At 41.6% G+C, this 26,353-nt stretch overlaps 2 protein-coding genes across 9 annotated transcripts in view; one reads left to right on the top strand and one right to left on the bottom strand.

The window, feature by feature from the left end:
• Positions 1 to 1,766: 1,766 nt before the first annotated feature.
• On the bottom strand, positions 1,767 to 5,209 carry ndufb2 (NADH:ubiquinone oxidoreductase subunit B2). Its single transcript, XM_083934888.1, has 4 exons — positions 5,022 to 5,209; positions 3,586 to 3,730; positions 2,384 to 2,459; positions 1,767 to 1,875 (listed from the first exon to the last, which is right to left on the bottom strand). The coding sequence occupies exons 1-3, from the start codon at positions 5,105 to 5,107 to the stop codon at positions 2,385 to 2,387; spliced, it is 306 nt and encodes a 101-aa protein (XP_083791014.1). The 5' UTR covers positions 5,108 to 5,209; the 3' UTR covers positions 1,767 to 1,875; position 2,384.
• A 4,826-nt stretch (positions 5,210 to 10,035) lies between these two features.
• Positions 10,036 to 26,353, top strand: part of kmt2e (lysine (K)-specific methyltransferase 2E) — a 28,396-nt gene continuing 12,078 nt past the window's right edge. For 3 of the 8 annotated variants that reach the window (XM_083935274.1, XM_083935278.1, XM_083935281.1), the window contains exons 1-8: positions 10,036 to 10,338; positions 19,459 to 19,643; positions 23,947 to 24,061; positions 24,719 to 24,948; positions 25,065 to 25,225; positions 25,656 to 25,837; positions 25,946 to 25,984; positions 26,082 to 26,282. In XM_083935274.1, the coding sequence (XP_083791400.1) occupies positions 19,573 to 19,643; positions 23,947 to 24,061; positions 24,719 to 24,948; positions 25,065 to 25,225; positions 25,656 to 25,837; positions 25,946 to 25,984; positions 26,082 to 26,282 (999 nt within the window). In that variant the 5' untranslated portion in view covers positions 10,036 to 10,338; positions 19,459 to 19,572. The remainder of the gene's footprint in view (positions 10,339 to 19,458; positions 19,644 to 23,946; positions 24,062 to 24,718; positions 24,949 to 25,064; positions 25,226 to 25,655; positions 25,838 to 25,945; positions 25,985 to 26,081; positions 26,283 to 26,353) is intronic. The other 5 variants (XM_083935276.1, XM_083935279.1, XM_083935277.1 and 2 more) reach the window with 3 other exon arrangements.

The following is a 26,353-nucleotide window of genomic DNA, read 5'->3' on the forward strand; positions in this document are numbered from 1 at the left end:
CAAATGTGCACTATGTTTGATAACTAGAGGGGAGTCTGTGTTTCGGAGCGATTTGAGCGAAAGGCGAGCTGCTCAAAGTGCTGCCTCCGATTTGGTTTCAAATGGGAATCACGAGTCGTCCGAAGACTCGCACGATAACCCGCTTAATTTATTTCTTGTTTTATCTATGTTGGGTTTTTTTCTAATGTGTTATTTTTATGGATTCTGAATGATGTATTTATTAATTGAAAGAGATAATGATTTTATTATATTTTGACCCTAAAGCCTCAGCTATTCTGAGGATTGTTTCCTCTTTTTTTTTTTTTTAAATAGGGTTAATTTGTCTTTTCATCTTTATTGATACTTTTTTGTAAATGTGGATGTTTTAGAGTTCATGTGATCATCTGTTGAGTAGCAATTTACCTACAAATCTTTTATTACCTTCTATTCTGTCACAACTCTTTACCCCCCCCCCCCCACTGTTGAATAGATCCTGCGTTGATTCTTGTCTGTTCTGGTTTCCTCTTCTCCCCGTAGCCACAGGTGTTGGGCTACGTGCGAATAGAAACGAGGTTAGGTTGAGAAACTTCCATATCCGCACCTGAGCTTTTTCAACTAGTGCCAGTTACCATTTAGCAAAAAAACGAAACACCGCAAGTATTCTGAGCCACTGTGGTCGATCCAAAGTAGTCGATGCGTTCGGAAGTGAACGTTTGTGGAACTTCCGGTGGGATGAGTGAGGTTTTTTTCCTTTTAAAAAAAACAAAACAAAAACAAAGTACCAGTGCTGATGTAAGATGTGTGTTTTGCTCAGAGAGCGCAGTTCTTCACTCTCAGGGAATGATGCCATGGACACAACCTTTTTCGATTAACCACCAGCCACGTCATGGAGGCAGACGGGATGCTCTCGGCGCTCACTCAAGACTTTCAAAAAGATTCTCCTCCTGCTTTCGGAGTTTGCTGGGGTTTGTTTGTTTCTTTTCTCATTGCTCCAAAAAAAAAAAAAAAAGATTTCATGGTCGTGGTTTTCAAGTTGTAATAAGTTGAGCTTTTACCGGTCAGTCATTGTAGCTTTTTAGAGCTTCTGTTAACATGAATTGGGTATTGTCCAACCCCCCACCGCTTCTTAACACACTTTCAGCTCAGTGTTAAACACAAAACACTCGTTAGGTTGACTCATGCAGGCTAACTGTTGCCAAGTAGCTTTAAGACCACTCTTTGAACGGTGAGACTCTAAAGCTTCGCTCAGGTTGACTCACGGTGCACGTGACCTGCGAGTGACTGATCATCCAGCCCCGATGATGGCGTTTCACATAATCCTCACACAAAGAACCAACTTAAAATATTAGCGTTTAACCCCATTGCCAGACTGAATTCTTCCCTTTTTTTTCTTACACTACATTTTAACCTTTGAACTCTTTGCATGTTAAGTCATTGAAAACAGGAGCTGGCCCGCAGGCAGGGTTTGTTATAAGCTGTAGTATTCATCGTACAGAATCTGTCCCTCTTTTTGCTTTTGGATGCAGCTCTCTCGGCATTTGTGTTCTGTGCGTTGGTTCTTGCCATGTTTTTTTCCCCCAGATTTAAATGGCTTATGATTTAAAATATACAAACACTGGCTAACTGACACTGTTAATGCGTTGCATTTTGTTTCTGCATTTAAAAAAATCTGCGTGTAAATAAAACTAATGAAATAACACGCCTGTCTTTTTGTGAAGCCCAAACTAACACAAGTTTAGACGTTTATACCACGTTATACTGTAGTTTTACATACAACAGACAACTGGTTAACATATTTAAAGATCATTTTATTAGTCTATGTACAACACTGACTTTTAGAATATCCTCAAGACTTCCACAAAAACGTGTCCAGCCGCCTGAAACCCTCACGGTGATCTACGAAAACACAAGATAATGTTTACAACAATGGACAAAAACAAATGTGCTCAGTTGGCAGATTATTATTAGGTACACCTGTCTAAAACTAATGCAGCTGAATACAACGGCAACAAATCTTACCTTCATGACGGTTATAATGTTCAGTTTTTATTGAAATTGCTTAAGAAAGGTGTTGATTCCACTGTATACTTTGACGATTTCATTTGTCATATTAAACTTTACCTTACGTTAGCCTACTATCATTGATATGGAGTGGACAAAACAATAGAAACACCAATCAAATGATCATAAAGTTCCATCAACACCTCTCAAACGGTTTCAACAAGAACTGAACATTATTATTAAACATTATAACCTCCATGAAGGTACTGTTGCATTAGACTGCGTTAGTTTTAGATAGGTGTAGCTCATAACCATGAAACATTACGTATTGTAGAAGTAAAAATGGTGTCCCTAAACGATAACCGCACCAGTGTTTATTTAGGCAAAGGAAACAGGAAATTACCTTATTCCTCGTCATCTGCTGGGATTCCAAGCTCCTCGTCTGTCCATGCGGACGTATCGGGCCAGGTGAAGTGACCCTACAGAAGAGGTAAGATCTTTATCATTTCCATTTTTCATGAATGTGTTATCATTAGCCTTGTACGGTACGGGCTACTGTAAGAGAAACTAGTAAAAGTGCACACATCACAAATAGGCAGCCTCATTTTTGTAGCTACCTCTTGATAGTCAGTCAGAGGTAAACTGGGTTTAACAACTTGGATCAGTCTGTCAACTGACCATAGAGCTTTACCTTTACTATTGCAATATTATCTTATTTTCTTTTAGTTCTGTGGATTTATTGTGTACATTTCACCTTTTGCTGCCGTTCCAAGCACATTTTCCTGCATGTGTGTCATGTTTTTAAATACTTCATTCGTGGATCAGAGGATGTTTGTTGTAATTAACAACTGTGTCTTTCACATGGACTTGCTCGTTGCTGGGTTGGAAACCCCAGAGCCTGTTGATTACCAGCTTTGTCCGGCAGGTAATTAGAATATTCACCCCTCTACATCCTGTTCTCATCCGTCCATAAACACATTATGTATATACATTTATTAGATTCTAGTCTACCTTACATTTTACCTGTCTACCACAGTACTACAGTATATATTATGGTGTGTGTATGTGTATATATATATACACAACTTATGCCCTATGAGCATTGTTGGAGGGAGCCTGAGAACAAGAAAATGTAATTGCCAACTGTAATTGTTGTGCATTTGACAAAAAAAAAAAAACTTGCAACAATACCAAAGTCCAGCATTCAAAATATAGTTAGAAGTACCAAAAGTTACAAAAGTACTCAATATGCATTATAATGGGAAACTGGTCAGAATAATGTGTGTTACATTATTGACTTACAGTTACTGATGCATTCATGGTTACATTACTTTAATGTTGCAGCTGGACGATATGTATTGCACTATATTTGCCTCTGAATTATAGTGGAGTAGTGGAGAATTATAGTCAGTGCAACTAAGGGTTTTTTTGTACTTGTGTGCAGTGATGATTAAGTATCTATCTGCTTGAGTATAAGTACTTTGTTACTTTCATCACGGGGGCCACCTGCAGCAGTAGAGTGTCATGCTTAGTGCAAATGGGGCTGGATATAGTGTGTGCATTTATACACACACACACACACACACACACACACGATTTACTTACCAGGACTGCATCCGGGTCGTGCCAGCAGTGCCAGAGGATCCAGAACCACATGGCACCGCTGAGAATCTCGGACTCGATCACCTGTTTCTTGGTTATTTGGGGATATTGCCTGTACTGTGGCTCAATGTGTGGCCCGCCGCTACCACTAGAAGATAAACGAGAAAAAAAAAACACATTTAAAATCAATTATAGGTTAATGTAGTTTGAAGTTTATTTCAGACTGACTTTCAACAACAACAGGACCGACCAACAACAACATATTAACAAATAATATCTGCAGTCTGAAACAGGTGTAGGCTGAAGCACTGGCGTGTAATGTCTACCGTGTTTAAAAGAAATCATATTTTATTTATTTTATATATAAATGTCTTAGAGAAGAATAAACAAAATAATCATATAAACAAGGTTGCACAATCCAGATGAGATTGTTGTTTTTTTTCATGACTTACTTTCGTCTTAAACTTTTTATATTGTTTCATTATTTTATCTTAAACAGTTTTGTTAACTTACTACGTTTACTACATGTCTTCAATTCCTTGTACTCCTTTAACTGAAATACAATGATATTTTGCATTCCTCCCTAAGTGTTTATTGGATTTACAAGTTCAACTTAGGCCATGTTGACCTAAACAACTCTTGGATACTTTCTGGCAGAGTAATACCACACTGTAGAAATACTCTTAGTTCAGATAGATAGTTTATTTCGAATATGTGGAAAAACAAAATTATCATACATTAATGGGCAATCATAAGAAAAGGGGAAAAAAACAGAGAAAAATAAATGTACAATAACAAAGTTTAACAAAGTAAACTGAAAAACTCTGTTACAAGTAAAAGTCCTACATTCAAAGTGTTACTTAAGTAAAAGTACAAAAGTATTAGCATCAAAATGTACTTAAATGTAAAAAGGTAAAAGTAATCATTATGCAGAATTGCCTGCCTCAGAATATTATATTATTATTATTGATAATTAAATGTAGATATCACTTTAATGTTGCAGCTTATAAAAGTGGACTAAATGTAATGACTTTATTGTCTGCTGTGTAGCTAAATATATAACATATTTTATTTGTTAATATTTTGTACTAATAATAGGAATCTGTCAAGTAACTAAAGTTAACAAATAAATGTAGTAGAATAAAAAGTATGATCTTTCCTCTAGATGTAATGTAATGAAGATGTGTAGCATCTTAAAATTACACTTGAGTAAATGTACTTAGTTACATGATTTCTAATGTTTATTATTCGACTAAATCTTAAAAAAGTAGAGCCATTAATGTAATAAATGTTGGTTACAGTTTGTAGAATAAAGACTAACATTTAAAATAACACTGAGTTTAAGTAACGTCCCTGTTTTTAATGTACTGCTGTGTTAGAAAGTCGTTGCTAAAGCTAACGGTGATAGCTAAGGTGCTAGCGGGCTTGACAGCACTTACTTTCGGGTCGATATCTTTTGTGCCCCGCGTCTGAGGAGCAGAGATCCGGTCCGGAGGACTCCCAACGCCCGTCCAAAAGAAGACATGGCTGCTTAGTTACCGAACTACAGCCCTCTGTTGGGATATTTCTTCTTTAATGTACGGGTTTCTGCTCTGTTCGTCGAGGAGTCACCTTCTCCCCCTGTCAATAAACGACCTCCCAACAACGGCGGCTGTGATTGGACAAAGAGAGGTACGTCCGTTGATGCTCTGTGGTGATTGGCTAACGTGTTTTAACACACAGCGCCCCCCTCTGTTCTCCCGGGGACACGACTCTCACTTTGTTTTTTTTACTTTATTTATAAAATTCTTATAAAAAATTGTTTTTTTAAAAAAAAAAAAACATTTTATTTCAACGTGGTATTCATAATAAATGAGATGGAACGGTAATATATCACTTATTTAAAGTAAATATAAAAAATATTTAAAAAAAATACAAATAAAAAATAAAATACAATAAATATACACAAAAAACAGGTAGAAAAAGCTAAAAAAATAAAATAAAAATAAAATGAATAACATAAAACACGCCAGGTGTCATTAAATAATAGAAAAAAATAAATAGAAACAGTTAATATGGAGCACAAAATTGCAGTGTGTACATATACATATATATATATATATATATATATATATATTAACTGCAAGATTGTGCTCCCTATTGCACATTTTCTATTTAAAATATTCCACTCACCCCAGGTAAAATATTTGCACAACTGAATATTCTCACCATTTTCTCTCTATATTGTAATTCGACTTCATTTTTTATTTTGTAAATCTCCTGCTGACTTGAGTGTAATGGGACAGCTGAACTTAAGTTTTCTTCAGGATCAATAAAGTTTTGATCCATCTATCTGATATAAAACACTGTACCATACCATTTCTGTTTTAACACATTAAAGTGAGGTTTTACTTTGGCACATTTATGTTTATGATTGTAAAACTTTGTAAATAATATTATGATTAATAAGAAAATATGATTTCTCATTTATAGCATTTTATCTGCCTTTTTTTTTTACCAGTAATAGTTCACAAACATGATGCTGCAACCAAATATATATATATATATATATATATATATATATATATATATATATATATATATATATATATATATATATATATATATATATATATATATATATATATATATGGCAGTCATTTTTCCTTTCAATAAACATTACAATCTTATATTATGATGAAAGTAAAGGAGTAGAAAATAAGACGGTCTAAATACACCATAAATAAAACAATATTAAAATATGAACTGAAGGGTAGGCTATACATTTCATTTAAATAAAAATATTGTATTGTATTTCAGCAGCAAAAAATACGTATTATGTTTTCTACTTTTCTATTAATAATTTGGATAGACTCAAAATAATTTCTGAAATTCAATTTTGAGGAAAAATTACAAGACAAATGTATCATTTTTATTAATGGCTTATAAAACTGAGATGTTTACTTAAATATCATTAGATTATAATCTCTACAAGTTTTCTTGATAAGTATTTTACGTTTTCATTTATGTAAACATTTCACACTGAAGTGCATGGACGCAGAAATAATCTTGCCTGATAATAAAAACCTAAATTACAGAGCACAATTAATTAAACAATCTTCATGAATAACTATATGTCATGATTTCCACATTGCAAATAGAAAATCTAAATAAAATTGGGGAAAAAATATCCATAAATGTGTCAGTTCTGCCTGCATGGCCCACTAGATGGGGTCAAAGGCTAAAACAAAAGCTTGTGGATGCTCGTCCGGATGATGTCCTGTTTTTCTGATGTGTGTACGTGACAGTTTATCCCCCTGTACGAGGACGTTTAATACCGGTGAAGAGTGGCAGAGGAAATTAAGTTTCTTATGTAACTGGGATATATAGTGTGTATGTGTACACGGATCACCAAATCACACAAATTGTAGAAATGATTGAGGTTTTCCCTGTCACAGTGTGTTTGTGTGTGGCAGTACGGCCAAGACGACCAGGAAACTGTAAAAACATAATGAACACAGGGTCAGCTCGGTCTGTTGATGTGGTTGGGAACTAAAGGAGAACGTCACCATGTCAGGATATTATTTTTTTTATTATTATGGAAAAGATTCAATACAAACATTACTTTTCTTACATGTCCGGGAGCTAAACACAAAATCAAAAATGTATTCCTAAATGTGGAAACAGTAATAACTTAAATAAAAATGTGCAAAGACAGTAAAACAAATAAAAAAATAAAAAAACAGGTTTAAAAGCTTTTGCCAATTTGTTTTGAGGGTTTTAAGTTTTCTATAATGGTCCAATATGATTTAAAATCTGAATATTTAAACATATAAAGAAAAAGGTAAAGGGAGGGTAGTTTGTTAAGCCAAATCACTCTATGGATAATGTATTTTGCTAAGATAATGATCAAATTAATCATGTTATTTCATCTGCTGAACATTTGGGAGTGTTAAGAATAAGTTAATAAATCCATTTTTGTTAGCATTACATTATTTTTTTTAGAGGCACATCTGTTAATCAAACCGAAAACAAGCAGCATGAAAACAATCTACAAAAACATGTTCAGTAGTCTCCCCCTCTCAGGATATGAAAACAGGAAATAATAACACTGTGGCGTGAACGCGCACGGCGCCGCCGCCCAAGGACCCGGCGTGCACGAAAAAGGAAGAAATCCTCGACGCCATCTTGTTCCCAGTCGACAACGGACTCTTTTTACATCCACGGTCGACGACGGATTCTTTTAACGGCAGGAAGTCATTTTCACCACCTTGCGCCTGTAGTCAATTCGCCACGTCGTGTCGAAATATTCACCGTCACGTCGACCCATAAATATTTTAAGCCTCTTTAACGAATATAAACACACACCGTTACATTGTTACCTAATGGCGCCCGGTCGTGGTTGCTCTCCGGTTGCGCCCCTCTCCCCTCTCAGCTCAAAGCCCGCCCACAAATACTAGCTGCATGATGTCATCACAAACCAACCGTTTCTCAAAAATGACCAATTTTTCATCCGTTTCTGTTTTGTTTAACCTCCCCCACCAAACTGTGCGTCATTTATCTTAACATTAAAACGTGTCTTCAGACCGAAAACGATGCGATGGACACACACACACAACGGTCATGGATTAATATTAATATCCTCTCCGGAAAAAAATCGACAGTGACCGTTTCATCGCTGCATCCTCCACAGCCGTGTTAGAAGCGGGTGACGGTGGCTCCATCGGCCCAACTTTCACCTCCGTCCTCCCCTCAAGTTTATTTCAAACAACCTCACAGTCCGTGCACCAGCACCAGCAGTTGCAGCGGTCCTGGGCGAGTGCGCATGCGCGGGGGGATGCGGTTTCGGGTGGGGGGAGGGTCACTAAATGGAAACGATGAGAACATCCTCTCTCAAACACTGTGATGTCAAAGGGGTTTCTACATATTTCTGGAGGTTTGACAGTAACCGGTTTACCACAACAATGAAGCTGTCGGAAAAGATTGCTGGAATTATTTTTGCTCAGTGTTAAACATGTCTCAGCTTCACGTCCAGGGAAGTTGTTGCAAAATAAATCAAAAGGGTTGTAAAAATGCAACTACTACCTGCTGATGGTTGGGCCCTGTAGGGCATATCCTACACAGAATAAATCAACCTTTACAGAGGCTTTTATTTGGGATTTTATGAGTGTGGATTTTAAATACAAATGTTTGCGAGCCTAAGAAATTATAGCAAAGTTAGTTTATCTTGTATCCCGAAAACATGTAGGCTTTACTGTGTGTGGTTTATGACAATAATGTCAAATGGTAGCCGTTGTTTTCTTTGTCCTTGATTTCGTCTTACTGGTCAGTGTTTCTTGGGACCCCTTCCTAACATCAGTTCAACATGCTGCTCTTGTGTAAGGGGTTACATAACAGCTTAGTTGCCTCCTCCTGCCATCGGTAGCTGATTTAGGTGCTCCTTTACAGCCATGCCAGTGGTAAAATTAAGGATTTTGGTCCAAAATAACCACATATCAGTTTTGTAAGCTTAACTTACAAATAAGCAATCTGGTCTGGCCAACATTTTAGGTATCAAGTTGTTGCTGCAGCCTATGTTTATGAATCTAAAAAGCAGACAAAAGCACTGTAGGTATTAGATGTAGGCTAATCTAAAACTGCCTGTTTTGGTTGGTGTTGAGGCATAATGTGTCTTTTCATCTGAGGAGGAAGCAGAGGAAACAACTGTTTGTTCAAACAAAACCTCCTGATAAAAACATTCCCACAGCTGACTTCACTTTCACAAGATGATTGTGAAGATTGCACCGACGTTAATGTGACCAGCACACGACATTGTGTAGGTTCTGAATTGCAATGTGCTGCATTTCATACTGCATGCATTGTTTGATGAGCAATTTTAAAAATCAAAACAATGATGAAATTACCTGTATTTTGCCTTCTGTAAGTTTGAGTCTGACATGTAAATTGTTTCACACTCTAAGGTCCAATTTGTCTACTAATTAACCGCCTAACAAGCATTGTCAAGAGTGCAGTACAAGGCAAATCCAGAGTGTTAAAGACAGAAACAGCAGACTTACACACACATATATGATGGACTAATTATAATGGGGACAAGTGCAATCTTTTCTGTGCAATAAGAACACCAACAATGTCCATTAACTCTTTTCAATGACTGCTATTTTATTTGATATATTTATATATATTTATACGAAAAACTCCGTATACATATATAAATATTTATACTAGAAGTTTTTCGTTGTACTTGTGTGTGCAGTGACAATAAAAATATCTATGTAGGCTACGTCTTCTATGGGATCGTGGACGCGCATGGAGGGAGCACGGTCACGTTGCCCCTGTGAATGCGGGAGTGTAACCCCGCAGCATGTGGAGGCGGAGCTCGGGTTTAGTGATGGGGAGGGAAGGGGGGGCCGTGAAGGGAGGCGGAGTCTCGGCAGTCCTGGCAGGGCCGCCATTTTTGCAAAGGGAAAAGAGACTGGGTTTGAGGGGATCTAATTTCTAAAAAGTCGCCTCAGACTAGCGCACAGTTTTAACGGTTTCCAATTGATTTCTACTCAAATTCGGGTCACTTCGTAGAACAAGAAGCCAGGATTTTTTCACAGGAGAGGACTTTTTAGAGGACATATTTAAACACAAACATTTTAAAGCTTTGCTAAAGAGTATCCGCAGTGTGTGGACACAAGTATTGTTTTGGTTGTGTGGAAGCTGTGTGGAAAAAGAAGCGACGGGGGTCTCACCCAGGTCTTCGCTATTCAGATCATCCAGAGTGGACATAAAACGGTGAGTAAACTGCATTATAGGGGTGAGCAACAAATCCGACCTGGAAGGCTATTGTTGGCTTTAAGTTAGCTGGCATGCTGATGCTGGCTAACGTAGTTGTATCAGCTGAGGTTAGCTTGCTAGCTAGCTTGATCAACACCCATTAATTCAGGGGTTTGTTGGGTGATATATGGCTTTTTTGCCTTCACATTTCCCTTGATTGAAATGTTGAAAATAATAAAGATGACGCAAGTTTCCAAATAAGTGTCAAGTTGGCAACGCCAGGAGACCCACTTTGCTAACTTAGCGCATGCTACTAGCTCACATTAGCTTTGACACAGACACGAACAGTACTCCTCTTTGATAGTGTGGCGACGAAAAACGTCATACTAAGTTATCTGGTAAATGTTATTTCCAGGTGGTAGTGGTCGACAATGAATTGCCTCATAGTTAAAGCAGCCTTAAAGCACTAAATACGCATTATTATGGGTAAATTAAGACCAACGTTACAATTAGATTAATGGCTCCCCCCTATAATAGCATATAACGTGTAACGTCTTCGCTAGAGCATACAGTCGGCCAACAACACTGACAGTAGTGAACTTGCCCTTAAAAATACGACACATTAATATAATTCGCGCTTGATCTAGAGGCTGTTGATGTTTGGTTTGACACAAGAGACACTGCGGACCATATTGCGCACGGTTTCATCCATTTATAGTAATTAATGTGACCTCTTAATATAACACTAACCCTTTATTTCCTCCCAGTTAATGTACTTTAACATTAGCAGAAAGGTCCTTGCAGTTGACAGCAAACGCGCCACTCGCTTGTTACTTGATTACAGTGTTTGCAACACTGTCCCCAAAGCATGAAAACAGTAACATTTCATAAGCATTACGTTGGAAACTTGAATGTATCGTGCTGTCCCTGCTTACCAGAAAGAGCACGGTACATTATTTCCATTCAGCAGAAATGCCATACAAAGCCACTGTTCAAAAAAGCCAAGAGAACAATGAGCATTTACATGCATGTTAACATATTATGATTCCGTCTGTTATGTCCTAGTCGACTCAAAAAGCCAAGACCAGCTGTTAAAATAGCTTAAATTCCGAGCTAGTTACACTGCGCAGTAGTCTCATGAGCCATACTGAGGCTTCATAGAATCGTAGTCAGGACAAGAATTCATCAAGAAAATAGACCCAATGTCAGACTGATTATCTCTGTTACAACCGGACTTAAAAGTAGCTACATTACTTAAGTTAGATTTAGATCCAGGGTGTAAATTAGTGGGTTCAAATGCTGCAAGCCTGGGGGAGGGGGGTTGTTACATTTGGGCATCTCGCCCCAGTCATACAATTTGTAACTCCATATCGATCGTCAACCCCTGCTGCCATGCTGAACTACATACTGTCGAAATTGGCTGCTTTAAACAAATAAACGATTGCAATCGGGGTTGGTTTGCCCACCACAAGCAGTGTTGTCCGATGGCAGTCGCGCCTTTCCTGTCTGCAACGAGCCATGTTATTAATCCACTACTTTCGTGTCGGTGTTACTAACTTTAACCCCTCTCTAACGCATAAAGCTGTTGGTTATCGTTAGCTCCGTACGTTACTTTCACACGCATAAAGCCGTTAGCTCCCGTTGGTTGCCGTTAGCTTTGTACGTTACATTCCAACGGTCATTTTGGCCTTTTATTTACAGTCCAAAAATGAACAAATATAACATGTATCGTTGTGTTTAAGCGTTGCTACTTTTCGCTTTCTGTACAAACCGCCAAGAAATCAAAATTTAAAGGCGGTATTCGTGCTTCGACTGCGTTACATTTAGCCTGCTGCTACATTTCCAGAGGCCATTGCTAAACCCATTATTATTGCTACTAACGTTAGCCGATTAGCTTCACTGGCTTTTGCTGCTGTCGACGGATTCACAACAATAAAACCCTGATAATGGTAACAACACAAGAGACTGTACCGACAGAGGGATACTTAAGGTAGAGTGTAATGAAAGAGGCGATTGAATGCATTCTTGGGGATTTTTCCTCCCATGGCGAGGCTCCCCCTGTCTCACCCGTCCTGATAAAAAGCGCTATGAAAATGGCGACAGCAGCACCAGGCTGTTGTGGTAACATAATAGCAACGTTGTATATACCCTCTCCACACCCCTATCGGCAGCACTGACTGCAGCGCCGACACACTCACTGGAAAGCAACTACACAACGCATGTTTTTTTTTTTGAAAATATATTTTAAGCCGAGTTAATACATAACAATCACGTCAAACAATCTGGATAATGCCTCGGCAATACTGCGCTTTTTTGTGGCTTGTCATAGTTACAATCACTGACGCTGTAATGAATAATATAGTATCCCTGTTAGATGCGTCACGGCTTATGCTATTTGCTCGTGTTGTAATGTTGGATGGTGGGACATGAGGTTTATTATCACAGAACATTCGAGCCAAGTAAAGCCAAAAATACCACAAGGAGCTTATTTAATTACTTTTTGATAGCATTAAGCTTCATAAAGGTGCACAACCACAGCTCTTTGTCAAAATACATATGTTTCAGACTGGCCCCTTTGCCACATATCACCTCCCTGAATCTTCTTTACCAAGTTGAAATTATAATACTATATTGAGCATATTCAATTACTTTTTGATAGCACTAAACTCTCTTCATAAGCTTCCTAAAGGTACACAACCACAGCTCTTTGTCAAAATACATATGTTGCAGACTGGCTCCTTTGCCACATATCACCTCCCTGAATCTTCTTTACCAAGTTGGAATAATAATAATATATTGAGGGTATTTAATTACTTTTGATAGCATTAAGCTATCTTCATACGCTTCATAAAGGTACACAACCACAGCTCTTTGTCAAAATACACATGTTGCAGACTGGCTCCTTTGCCACATATCACCTCCCTGAAACCAGCTTTACTGAGTAAACATTATGCAGTTTGTCCCCTACATCAATGGTTTACATTGTCCTCTTTACTGCATGACATTTATCCCCTTTAGTGTGCACTCAAAATGTTTTATAAACACATTGGGATGTGAGCAGGTTAGTTATGATGGGTAATAACTAGCATTTTGAATTGCAGTGTTGGTAGAAGAAGGATAGTCTGATGCTTGCTTCAAAGACATAAATCTGTTGAATTTTTAATTTGCTCTAGCTCAAGACTCAAACAAACATGGCAAATTTATTAGACATCATGAAATGCAAGGGATATCCAAGTCAGCGTTTTCATGTAAATATTTTAGCCTATGGTTGCACGGCTCATACTTAAAGTGCACAAGAGTAAAAGGGGAGGAAAGTGTTTTCTTGATCACATCAGATACTAATCGTGCACATTGCCTCAATACAACCCCATAATATAGATATGTTTAAAACTGAGTGCTAACTAATGTTATGGCCACGAACGTGCTCCAAAATTGCATTTAACCATTGTATTATCTAATAGCATTTTTAAAAAAATGAATTTCATTAAAGGAACCAAATCTGAATTAGTTTTCAGGATTGTGCTTTCAAGCCTGTGGGTTCTCACAAAGCCCTTGCGATGGTGGGCCACAGCTGTCCTTTCCTCTACGTCACCCTGTGGGACAAACTTTGGCACATAGTTCAGCTGAAATGCCTGTTTGTGACTATTGCCAAGTAGCTTTTTTCCCTCTTTTCCTCCTGATAATGTTAATGTCAGTTCAGTGGAGAAATGGAAATTTCTCTAATCTCCAATGTGATTACATTGTAGCTCAAACAATCGGCAGCATAAATGCGGTTAACGTGACTGTAAATAGCAGTGTAGATGTCTAGTTAGGATGTTGTATTGTTGTCTACCTCAGTGTGTAGATGTTCTGTTTGATTAAGCATCAGTATTAGGGATAACGCACGACAGGCTTGTAAACCATACCTTTTGAAATAGACAGTTAAAGTGATAAGATTCAAGTCACTTTACCACGAGTATCATAAACACCACAAAGCACCGTGTAACTTCTGTCCGTCAGTGTCCTTTTTAATGAAGTTCTAGTGAATATGGTTCACATCATAGTGAGTGGCAAAGGCCATCTCTTCTGTGGAGGGTTTATTACTACTAGATGAGTGAGAGAACCCTACTGTGCTTAATCAGTTTCTGCCACATAGTGCACAAAATCCCCAGCCATCTTGTTCTTCTTTGTAAAGGAGCATAGGTCCTCTCTCTGGTCTGATACTCACTTCTGTTTTTTCCCCACTATGTCTACATGATATCGGACCTGAAAGTGTTAAATACCTGACTGGCTGTATTTGTGCCTGGTTGCCTTGTGCAGTAAAGTGCGTGTTTGCCAGCTTTGTTGACAGAGATAGTGACTGGAGGTGAGTGCCACTCCCCCTCTGCCTTAGGGACCGGGCACTCTGGCAGGCGGCAAGGAGTCATAGCAGTCTCCGATGACACACCTTTCCCCTCACCATAGACAGACTCTAAGGCACACATACGATCAATTGCCAGAACATTTACTTTTTTCAGTGTGCGTTGCAGAGAGAGAGAGAGAGGGAGAGAAAGAGCCAATAAAGAAGTCAAGCAGGTGCCCAGAATATTGGTGTATTGATGTATTGATAGGGCAGATGAAGGCCACAGACTCCTCAGCTTTCTCTTTGACAGTCTTCCTGTACTTGGGAGGAAGCCCCCTTGTTATTGTGCTCTTCCCAGTCTCCAGACAATAAACTCTCATTCCTGACACAGTAGCACTTCTGTGTAGATACACACCTAACCTTGTGGGGCTAAACTGTGTGGCCGTGACCTGGTCTCCAGTGAGCTCACTTGTGTGGTACCCAGAGACAAAGTGGCCTGGCTGTGGGGCCAAACACAGTCACATGGTGCCCCAGCTGGGAGGAGAAGCCAGGGCTCAGGTGACCTGTTTTTGTGCTGCTAGCTGGGCCGTAACAGATCCCTCTTTAAACTAGCAGGCTGTCTCCCCGACAGGTGGCCTTAGGGTTGCTGAGGCTGCAGCCCTACTACACCTCCCTAACCTCCTTCTTCCGGTTGCCGTGTCTGTGTTACAATAGCATTCATGGGTAGTAGCATAAGGCAGAAAGGGGACGAGTAAAGAGGGGATGTGCCATCAGTGTTGGTGATGTAACGGTACTGCGGTCCAGGCGTGAAATTGATCCTTGAACACTGCTGTAATGGGACCTGAGTGGCTCTTACTGTTCTTTAGCTCCGTAGATGCTGAGTTGCCTCTCCCCATTTTCTCTGGACGCACATGCATAGCTCACCTCTTTAGTTATCTGCACATCCTATGCTCCAAGCTCAGTCACACAGCTAAGATGCAGCCTAATGTTACGTACACCTTTCTAATTTGATAATGTGTGTAGAAACTCACCTTGGCCTTGACCACAGAGCCTGGCTGTGATACTCTGTATGCAAGAGTGAGAGGGAGATGGAGATGGAGAGATTGTGCCTGGGGGCTCTCCTGAACCGACATTATTTCAACTACAGGAGGGCTGCCCCAGCTTTGCTGCCAGATCCTGTTCCTACTGACTTTAACCCACTCACTCCTTGGCTCTTTGAACCGAGCACAGAGGAGGGTTTTTTTGCTCTTTGTCCTTGGGATGCTGTAGTACGGATTATATGTATCAAGGCTTATCGAGTAACAACCATATAAAATGTCCCCATTCAGATAAAACACGGCAGGTACCAAGCTTGTTGTGAAGTTGCCACTCTGTGTGCCCACTGTGAAATAGACATGTGATGTAGCCCTGAAAACCTCCTAAATGTTCTTACTTTGTTTCCCCCATCAGCCTGCTACACTGCTGGCCCTTCTTCTGTATTGTTTACTGATTGCTAGTTACGGGACGTGAACACTGCAACAGGGCTGTCCCCTCCTCCTCTCACTCCTAAATGGACCGATCTTTAAAGTCTGCTGAGGTACTGCTTTGCACTCAAAACAGCACAGTTCCTATTGTGTCGACGCTCACATCCATACCCCTTCGCTGTATTGATGTATGGCTTCACCTTCGATGCTCGAGTGCAGAGAGCGCTGGCAGCCATGGGCACACTGATTTATGAAGGACAGGGCAGATGCGATGTTTCCCACCGCGGGTACCGTGAAACAAACGGTCAGGCCTGCATTCCACCTGGGTCATGCTTCCTGTGTACATGACTGCAGTTAAGTATGAGTTTGTTTTAACGGTTTGTTCATGAGCTGAGTCAGTGCAGTCAGCTATGAGGACGGTGCGAAGTCACATCAGTTGGAATCCCTCTTTTTCTGTTGCTCCTCCTACTTGTCGAAAAACATAATCTGCCGAGACTTGGCTGCGAAAATGAGGATGAAAACACTTACACATAGAGCAGTGGTAATAAACTGAGCAGAGAGGAAAGCTGTTGTCTGTAGCGGCATGGTTTTGAGTGTGGTGGCGTGGGTTTTCCCTCACTGACTTCGGTGCGGTTCTGTCTTAAAAGGATAGTTATTCCCCACACAATGACGTGACTGTGTCCCCTTGCGGAGGGAGGGAAGGAGGAGAAAGGAGAGACTGGGTTACGCTATGTGCTCCACTCTGCCACCCAGAGTCCACCCAGGTCTTGGCTGTGTAGCGTCACTGTCAGACAGACCCCATGTACACCTCCCCCACCCCACTGCCCTCCGAAATGGAGGGGCTGTGGATGATTTCTAAACCTCCCCACAGCGCAAGGAAATCTGTTCAGAGAGCACATGAAAGGTGAACGGTTTAAGAGACGGGAGACGCAGTAATCCAAACAAACCTAAACCACTTCCATCCCGTGGCTTGTTTTACTATTGTCCACTTTCGCTACATGTCTTTATATGTCCCTCTTCGAATCACCCTCCCCTGTGCTTGTTCCCCATTTTCCCCACCCCTTGCTCCTCTCATGTGTTTCTATAACAGCAGTGGATTTGGCTAAAGGTGGCTTTAAATGCTCTCTCCCGAGCTCCTTGTAATTAGGAACTGTGTCTGCGACACTCCCCTTTCCCCTGCGTTACTGTGTCAGGTTTATTTAGGAAATGCACAGAGGAGGGAGAGAAATCCGGCTGGGCGGGGTGACTGGGCACAGGAAGGGGGTGGGGGGATATGTATTTTTTTCTGTTTTATTTTCCTTTCCTTGGCTGCGTTTCCCCAGGGGTGATGGACAGCTCTTTTAGAGGAAGTAGGAGGAGCAGACTGAGGCAGTCACAGTGCAGCTCAGATTTAGTCAGGAATGCTGCTGTACTGTACTTGTTTTTCTTTTTTTCCCCACTCGCCTTTTGTCAGTCTTGACTGTTTCTGGCTGCAGTGCACCTATGTTTGCACAGTTCCTCATAGAGAGGAATGTTTGAAAGGACAGGGCAAGGGGTTATCTATCTGTTTTGTGTGTGTGTGCGTGGACTGGAGGGGGGTGAACGTGAGCTTGTGTGTGCATTCCTCAGTTGTGACAGCAGGATTCCCTGGATGAAGTGGAGACAGACCGAGTGGACGAGGGAACAAACAGGCTGCTACGGAGGAAAGCTATTTACCGGTGCTAAAACATACTGGGCCTCTCAGATAATACAAAGGAGGAGGAGGAGGTGCTGGGGGGGGTCTTTCATTTCAGTGTTTTTGGCAAACAGGCCTATCCTTGTTGCAAGAAAGTGTTCTGGTTACATCAGCTTCCATCACGAAAGGCCTCTGCCGGAGATAAAGCCCTGCTGTTTTACTCAGTCGCTGCACACAGACAGAATCAGGAGAGAATTTGGAGGGTGATCCCATCAGTAGCCTTGGCTCAAACACAGACACACAGGGGTCTTTTTCCTGCTATTAATTAGGCCTGGATCCGACAGCTGTCATGTCTGTGCGCCTCTCACCAGTGCTGCTGGCTCAAATGGTCCATTTGGGCAAATAAGTACCTGAAATTACTCTCACGGCTGTTCTTCCTATTTAAAGATGTTGTGTGTGTGTCTTCCCTGTGATCTATGAGTTTCCCTGACAGATACCATGTAGTCTGGGTTGACAGCTAGTCTTGTAATGAAATAGAGGTTTCCTGGAGAGAGACGTGTGTGTCCAGACATGCTTTTGTGTGTCAGGAAGAGAATGGGCAGATACCTCACAGGCGTGCAGAGACATGTTTTGGTGTGATGGTGTGTTATTGCTTGCCAAGTGTGTGAAGTATGTCCCTACTCAATACATGACATATCCCTGCTTTGTCACCACTCTCTCTCTTTCCCATCTACACCCCAAACCATGATCTGAGCCTTTGTTTGGCCCCAATGCGTATGAGCAGGCCCGGCGGAGGTGTGACCTCCAGCCTATTTGTCTCGGCGTCTGTCCCTCCCCATTAATCCCGCTTATCAACAGAGCTGTATCAGGGGCAGCCACACTGACACATATGCTCCTGTCTGGATTCCCATTAGACATAAATACATAGCTTAATATTCCCATCAATGCTATTGCTAGTGTATAATTTATTTGTCTAACCAACCTCCTACTTGGGGACCAAGGGGACACTACATTCAGTGTCTGATACCTAATGCAGTCAATTATTGATGTATTTGATACTAGACTTGGATATCCTAACCAGCACACAAGCTTTCCTATCAATAAAATGTGTATAGATTTTGCGTGTTTTTTGGGGTTTTTGTTTTTTTGAATGAGTGTGTGTGTGATTGCTTTTAATAGAGCAGTCCTCCTTAGTGGAAGGGGGAAAAATGGCCTCTGTGTGTTGTTGCAGTTTTTTCCCTCCCTCCTTTCAATGGCGGCTGGCTGCTCTGTGTTCTCTTGCTCCCCTTTGTGGGAGATTTCTTACAGTGCAGCCGTCCTGGCAGATAGTGTGTAGAGGTCGCTTTAGCGCAGTTCACAGCAGCATCTGAGGCTTCACCTTTACAATATATCATATCCTCTCACTTTTCATCAGTCAATATTTAAGCTCGGTAGCTTTGTCAGAGGGGGAATTCCTGTCAAACGGTCTTCTTTCTCTGCCTGAAAGTATGAATCATGCATTAACGTGTGCTGGAAATACCCCCGTTTTCACTATGATTTATAATTTTGGGTTTGCTACATACTGCATCCTTGCAAGGGCATTTGTATTTGGTATGAAATAACCGGCACATTCTCGAATCTATCATAATAATGCTTCTACACAATACTAACTAATTTTCTTTGTTCCCTTTTTTTGTGTCTCCCTCTTACTCCATGTTCAGGCCTTGTGGATGCACTTAGATGTCTGCAATGACTGCTGTGGCTGGCATGCCTCAGTGTTTTGGACTCCCATTCTCTGGACTCAGTAGGACAAGAACTGATCAGCAGAGAACGTCATGAGCATAGTCATCCCAGTAGGGGTGGACACAGCAGACACCTCATACCTGGACATGGCTGCGGGCTCAGAGTGAGTAACCCTGACAAAACACACCAAGCCTTCCCTGTTCACACCTTTTTACACCACCTCACTTCCTCATTTTCGCTTCATTCATTCTTGCATACTATCTTTGGTCTTTGCAAAAAGTTGATTCTCAGTTTCACTACCACTGCTGTCATCTCTCACCCCTCTTTGGTTGCACGCCTTAAGCAGCTCTATAGTCTTCTTCCGAACTCTGTGATTCAATTCTCTCTTTCCACATAGATCTCTGCTCTCCCACGTTTACAAAGTTACTGTTAATGGGAAAGGAATTTGCACTTCATGGAAGCAGGGCCCCTCTAGTGTGTGCTCTAATGGACAGTTCAGTCTTGCCATTGATTGCACTTGCACTCAAGCATTGCTCATCACATAGTGTTCAGCTATTAACTACATCTGCCCATGTGGAACTGGCAGTAAGCCTAGAAAAAAGACGAATGCGTGCCGACTGCGTTTGTAACACTAACTGTGTGAAGCGTACACAACATAATTTTCCTTGAGCCGTCTCTAATGCTGTAGCTCGATGTTTGCACACGTGTACGCTGCATTGAAACAGAAATGATAGATGGAGCCATGGCAACACGCCCCCCATCGCCCCTCCTCCCTGTTTCTCTTAGTCTTGTCAAGGACATGGCTGTGGCTTTTTCTGGTCAAATAAATGAAGCAAGAGGTTCTTGTATGACTAAAGAATAACACACGTCATCAACTTACGGAGGGGCTCCTGTCTCTTTTAAAAGAGAGAGAGAGAGCGAGCCTCCCTTCGGCCTTCATCGGAGCTGTTGCCGTGACAGCTTGTGTTGCCATGGTATCTGTCCCTCGCCCCCTCCCTCCCCTCTGCACTGCGCAGGGCCTGTTGCCATGGTCACGGGCCTGAGTGACAGGTGGTCCTCACATAGACATGGCGTCTTAAACTGCCCCCCCGCCCCCCTCCAGGGCACTCTGCAGCCGCCGGGGGCAGGAGTAAGCCCCTTTGCCTCGACTCTCTCACTCACTCTTTGTCCGTCCGAGCGTTGCGTCCGGTCGCCTGCTGCAGCTTTATTCAAAAGCAGATAACAAGCTTGAATGGGGCTTCCACCTGCTGCTGCGCAGGTCCCATCCAGACCAGAGGGGCAGAGCGTAGCTGGACACGCACACACAGCTCTTTGGCCTCTTGTGAGCGCGCCAGTCGGGTCTGGAATAGCGGGGCTGGTTACTCACCAGCGAAACAGCGTCACGTCCCTTCCACATCCCCCTGAAGTCTGCAGCAGCGTGACCAGCTGTTGGCTAATGTAGTGTATGTGCCCACAGTGACACACAGAGCCTGGCGTGCGCGCACACGTCCGACAGAATACGTAGTGTTGCCATGGCAGCAAGTGGGAGCTCTTTAGGAGTGAAGGCGTTGCCTCTGGCTGTTCAGCGCTGCTCTTTTTTTCTCTCTCCTGCTGTTGATCTCTCCATTCTCCACGCTCGTCCACTCTGCCTCTTCGCCCTTTCTCAGCAGGTGTTTGCATTTGAAATGACATCTGTTCCTAGTTAGATACTCCTTGACTTTTATGCGTTGTAAATTGTGCATACCTAGCTGCTGCACACCTCAATTTGAACTTTGAGACCCAAAAATTCTCTTCATTTCTTCCTTTCACTCATCATCTTTTCATGTGTGACGCAAGGCTGTATCTGTTCAAGTCTGATCATGACTGACGACTGCAACCCTCTTACTTATGTGTACTCCGACTCTCTAGGCCCTCCTTTCCACCTCCCAGAAGTAGAGACATGAATGATACAAACCCTCCAGCTATGCACACATACATTTAAACACGCTTGCTTACTTCCTCCTGAACAGGCGGGCTCACGTGTTTGCCTTCTGTGCGTATTTCTGTCTCTGTTTCGCTCTCTCTGGTAGGTCAAACTGGAAGAGTGCAAAAGCCCAATTCCTTTTTATAAATCATTCCCTCCTTTAACCACTTAATGACACATGCCTCAGCCAAATCTTAAATCCATGTATAATAAAATATCTGCGTTCATGTTAATCATTAATAGGAACAAAGTAAGTGAGCCTACTCTCTCAAGTAGGATTTTTAACATTCTCCCTCTATCTCTTAAAGCCACGCTCTTTCTACACACTTTTACAGTTTAGATTCTTCTGTGGCAGTTAATCTGTTGTGCACACACGCACCAAAACGCACAATAAACGTACAAACACACACACACCTTACCCTGGATCCGCCTCCAGACCTCATGCTTGCACTTACGTTTTCACTTTAACAGTGAATACTTGAGCGGCACACACACAGGAAGTGTTGCACACTGTTCTTACGGCATGCAACAAGAGCGATAGGGCTGAGAACTGCTCACACAGGTATCGTATCACCACTTTACCTTGGGACTCTTATTTAATATTTCACTTGCACCGTTAATACTTGCTCCCGGTACATGAATATTGGTTCTTTTCACTGTACTTGTTTTCTAAATAAGAGCTTCAGAATTTGAAGATTATGGAGTCACCGTACAAGCAAAGCTGGACTGTTTTGTAGGTAGAAATGTGTCCCCATAGTCATCTAGTCTTTTGTACCCATCTCACACCGTATACCTGAGAGGCCGACCAGTATGCTCAGTGAGCTTTTCTCCATGTTTTTTTGCCTTGTTCACAGAAACTTTTTGGCAGTGGCCCTCGTGGAGTTAGTCAGCGTAAAGTGTAGTTTCAGTGTTGAGAGAGAGAGACAGAGCAGAGAAGGAATAAAGCTCAACAGCTGTCACATAGACACACACTAATTTTCTACGTCTTCGACCTTGGAACAGAGATTCAAGTGATGTTGTTGGCATGACTGAATCATTTTCACATGTAGATATCTGGCACCAATAGCCACTCAACCTCGCCTTAAACTCTCACTCCTCTTGTATCGCAAATGCATCGTGCTTGTCCTCTTGTGTTTCCCTCTTTTTTTTTTCTCTTTCCACTTCATACCGGACTATCTCCTCTCATGCCATCCGTTTTTGCCAGTTCCACTTCCCTCTTCCTCTAGAGCCACCCCCCATCAGCAGCTGAAGAATAGATTAACCGTGTCATAATAAGGGTGGGTTGGTCTCAAACGGCCAAACGGGCTCTCCACTTAACTGCATTGTGATCCTAGAGAAAAGTGGATCTACTGGTTGGGTGTGAATACACGGTGGCGCGTTTGTTGTTTGGTGTGAGTGAGAGAAAGCACTTTTGTCATGATTGTCTGACTTAAAGATGTGGGTCCAGAGGTACAGACGTCATTTTTTTATTTTTAGAATTATTTGTCTGACTCAGATCCTTTACATAAGCAAAAATATTATCAGTAAAATACACTTAAAGTATCAAAAGCAAAGAACACATGACATTATTAGGTTGTATTTGAAAAAAAGCTTCTGCTACCCAGAATTGCAAAAAAAGATTATTTTTTGTGAAATAACAGATCATTTGACCTCTTTTGGTCAATAAACCATGTGAGAAGAACTACACAATGTTTGTTTGTTTATTCATAAGGGTCACAAGCCAAAAAAAAAAAGCTGGAAACCACCTTATTTGTAAATAAGTGGTATTCTGTAAGTTTATGGGTTTAAACCTTGAAAAGTATCTAGTAACTATACTGTCAGATAAATTAAATTATGAATATTTAGCCCTGAAATGGAGCACATTGCAAGTTTAAAATAGCATAAAATATAAATGCTTAATGACTTTCCTCTTTTTATAGAAGGACACGTAAAAATACTTTGGGGGCAACTTTTAGCCCCACTATCTAACAAAAAAGTGCAGCGTTTAATGTTAAATAAGCCCTAAATACATCCGGTAATCACCATCTTGTGACAGCATGAAGCTACAATTGGGATTATTAGCACATTCATACTGTATGTAGCAGCGCTGTTTGTGTGAGTGTGTTAGGGTCGAAATTAAATTTGAATGAAAATTAAATGGTGGCTTTATGTTGGATGACTTTTTTTTTAAATCTTGGGAGCAATTTTTGGCCCTTGATCACATTTAAAGGGGTATTTCTGAGATTTCTTGTGACATTTTTGCCCTTTACCTTTTTTTAATTTCTCACACTGTTTCCACCTCTGGATGTGCAGTGGCCCACTGCCCCAGGCCTCCTTACACTGTTGCTGTCTTTAGCATGCATCCATATTTTACCCAGTGTCACCAGCAGTAGTTACCCTTGTTTTCTGCTAAGCATACTGACACACACACACACACACACGCACACACACACACTTCCTCACAGGGAAACAATTACTCTGTGTAACCTTATCTGAGTTTCTCATTGTACAGAAATGTGTGTTCTCTGTTTGTGTCGCTGCTCAGCAGACCAGAATCGGTGGAGGCCAGCCCTGTGGTGGTGGAAAAGTCCAGCTACCCACACCAGATCTACAGCAGCAGTTCTCACCATTCCCACAGTTACATTGGTCTGCCTTACGCTGTGAGTACACACACAAACACACAAACACACACACACACACACACACACACACACACACACACACACACACACACACACACACACACACACACACACACACACACACAGTTCTACCCTATTACAAATAACCGACACACCTAGAGCTCTCCCTCTCTGTTAATCATTAAGTGCAACATGAATAGCTCGCGTTTAGGCCGACATAGAACACTGACCCGTGGCTCTCTAGATCTTAGTGATACGGAGAATTAGAGCCGCCGCTGTGATTGAGTAGTTGGTTAACAAAAAATAACCAGCAACTATTTTGATATACCATTAGTTGTTTAAGCAAACACGGCAAACATTTCATGGTTCCCTTATCTTGTCTTACATTAAAGTAAATCAAATTTTTTCGTTATGATTCAAACAAGACTTGGGATTTGGGAAATTGTGATGGGTATTTTTTTTGATACTGTTTTCTGACTGTCGCCGTAACCCTATAGGAAATTGTTGTTCACAGTAATACAGACTGCTGATTCCCTGGACAAGTTCTTCAGCTGGTCCTTACAAATGGCTCCATCTGTATTACACATTGGAGATGTTTTTATCTGTGATTTATCACCATACTAAACAGTCATTTACCTAAACCACATGACCCCCTATCTTCCATCTTTCCATCAGGACCATAACTATGGGGCGCGGCCCCCACCCACTCCACCGGCCTCCCCTCCCCCCTCCATGTTGATCCGACAAGGAGAGGGGGGGTTGTTTGTTCCAGGGGGCCAGGACGAAGCATCCAGGGGCACCACGCTCAGCACCTCAGAGGATGGCAGCTACGGGGCTGACATCACCCGCTGCATCTGTGGATTCACCCACGATGACGGCTACATGATCTGCTGTGACAAGTGCAGGTAAGAGTTACCAGATCTGTTTCATAATCTCAGACGTATGTTCCTCCACTTATTAAACAACTTCAAACTGATTCAAAAGTTCATTCAAAATCTTTTGCTGTGCTGTATTGTTTTAGTGCCTGGCAGCATATAGACTGCATGGGTATCGACAGGCAGAACATTCCTGAGACCTACCTTTGCGAACGCTGCCAACCACGGCACCTGGACAGAGAAAGGGCCATCCTGCTTCAGACCAGGAAACGTGAATGTTTGTCTGGTGAGCAAGACTACACAGATGGTAATATAGACCTTAATGTTTACAATACATAATCATATACCTAGAGTAGTAAGTTATTTTAAGATCTGCATCCCCCCCAAGTGTTGTATGAGTGCTCGTAGATAGACCTTTTAGTTCTGCTTTTACTGGCCTCCTTGCTGCAGTAAACGGCCAGTTTGTTGGTGAACCCAGCAGCATGTAAGCCATGTCAGGATGCAGCCTCCTCCCCATTGCAGGTCAGGCCAGTTTCACTTAGCCTGAGCCTGGGACACACTGACACCTGCTGGAGAAGAAGCAAATCCTTTTCTAATCTGTGTTCTAACATACTTCATCTTTTATTGTTGTACTGTAGTTCGCCTTTTTGTTTTATTTGTTGTTGCCTGCAGCAGCTGTAGCTTTTATAGCTGTGTTCAGTACTCCCTCCTAAAAACTCATTTGTTTGCTTATTCAGATGGGGACACCAGTGCTACAGAGAGTGGAGACGAGGTGCCGCTAGAGCTCTACTCCACCTTCCAACACACGCCTACCAGCATCACCCTCACTACTGCGCGCCTTGGCAATAAGCAAACTGATAAAAAACGCAAAAAGAGCGGCGATAAAGAGTCTCCCGCATCCTCTGCACGAGCTAAGAAGGTCAGGTTTAACTAATTCGTTTATCACGAACCCAGTCAATAATTGTATTCATTATATAGTTGAACTTCAATTGACATTAAAGTTTTAATTTCTTTACTTCTCTGACAGGCCTTCCGAGAGGGATCCAGAAAATCGTCCAGAGTAAAGGTAAACACGCAGAATACAACACTCCACTGTCATCAGAGTCCTGTAACTTGAACCAACTTGTACCAACAACTCTACTGTTTTTTTTGTTTTTTCTCAGGGTGCAGCTCCAGAGCAGGAGCCAACGGAGCACCCGTCTCTGTGGGAGAACAAGATCAAGACGTGGATGGAGCGCTACGAGGAGGCCAGCAGCAATCAGTACAGCGAGGACGTGCAGCTCCTGTTACGTGTTAAAGAGCAAGGCGACGGCAAGAGCCTGGCGTACAACACGCACCCCGCCTCTTTCAAACCGCCTGTGGAGGTGCGAACAGTCTGTACATTGAAGTCAGATGTCCAAACTCGCCCATCCTTAAAATCTATTAGTGTAATGTA

This window comes from Echiichthys vipera, assembly GCF_963691815.1.
Source record: "Echiichthys vipera genome assembly, chromosome: 20".
NCBI classification, from domain to species: domain Eukaryota; kingdom Metazoa; phylum Chordata; class Actinopteri; order Perciformes; family Trachinidae; genus Echiichthys; species Echiichthys vipera.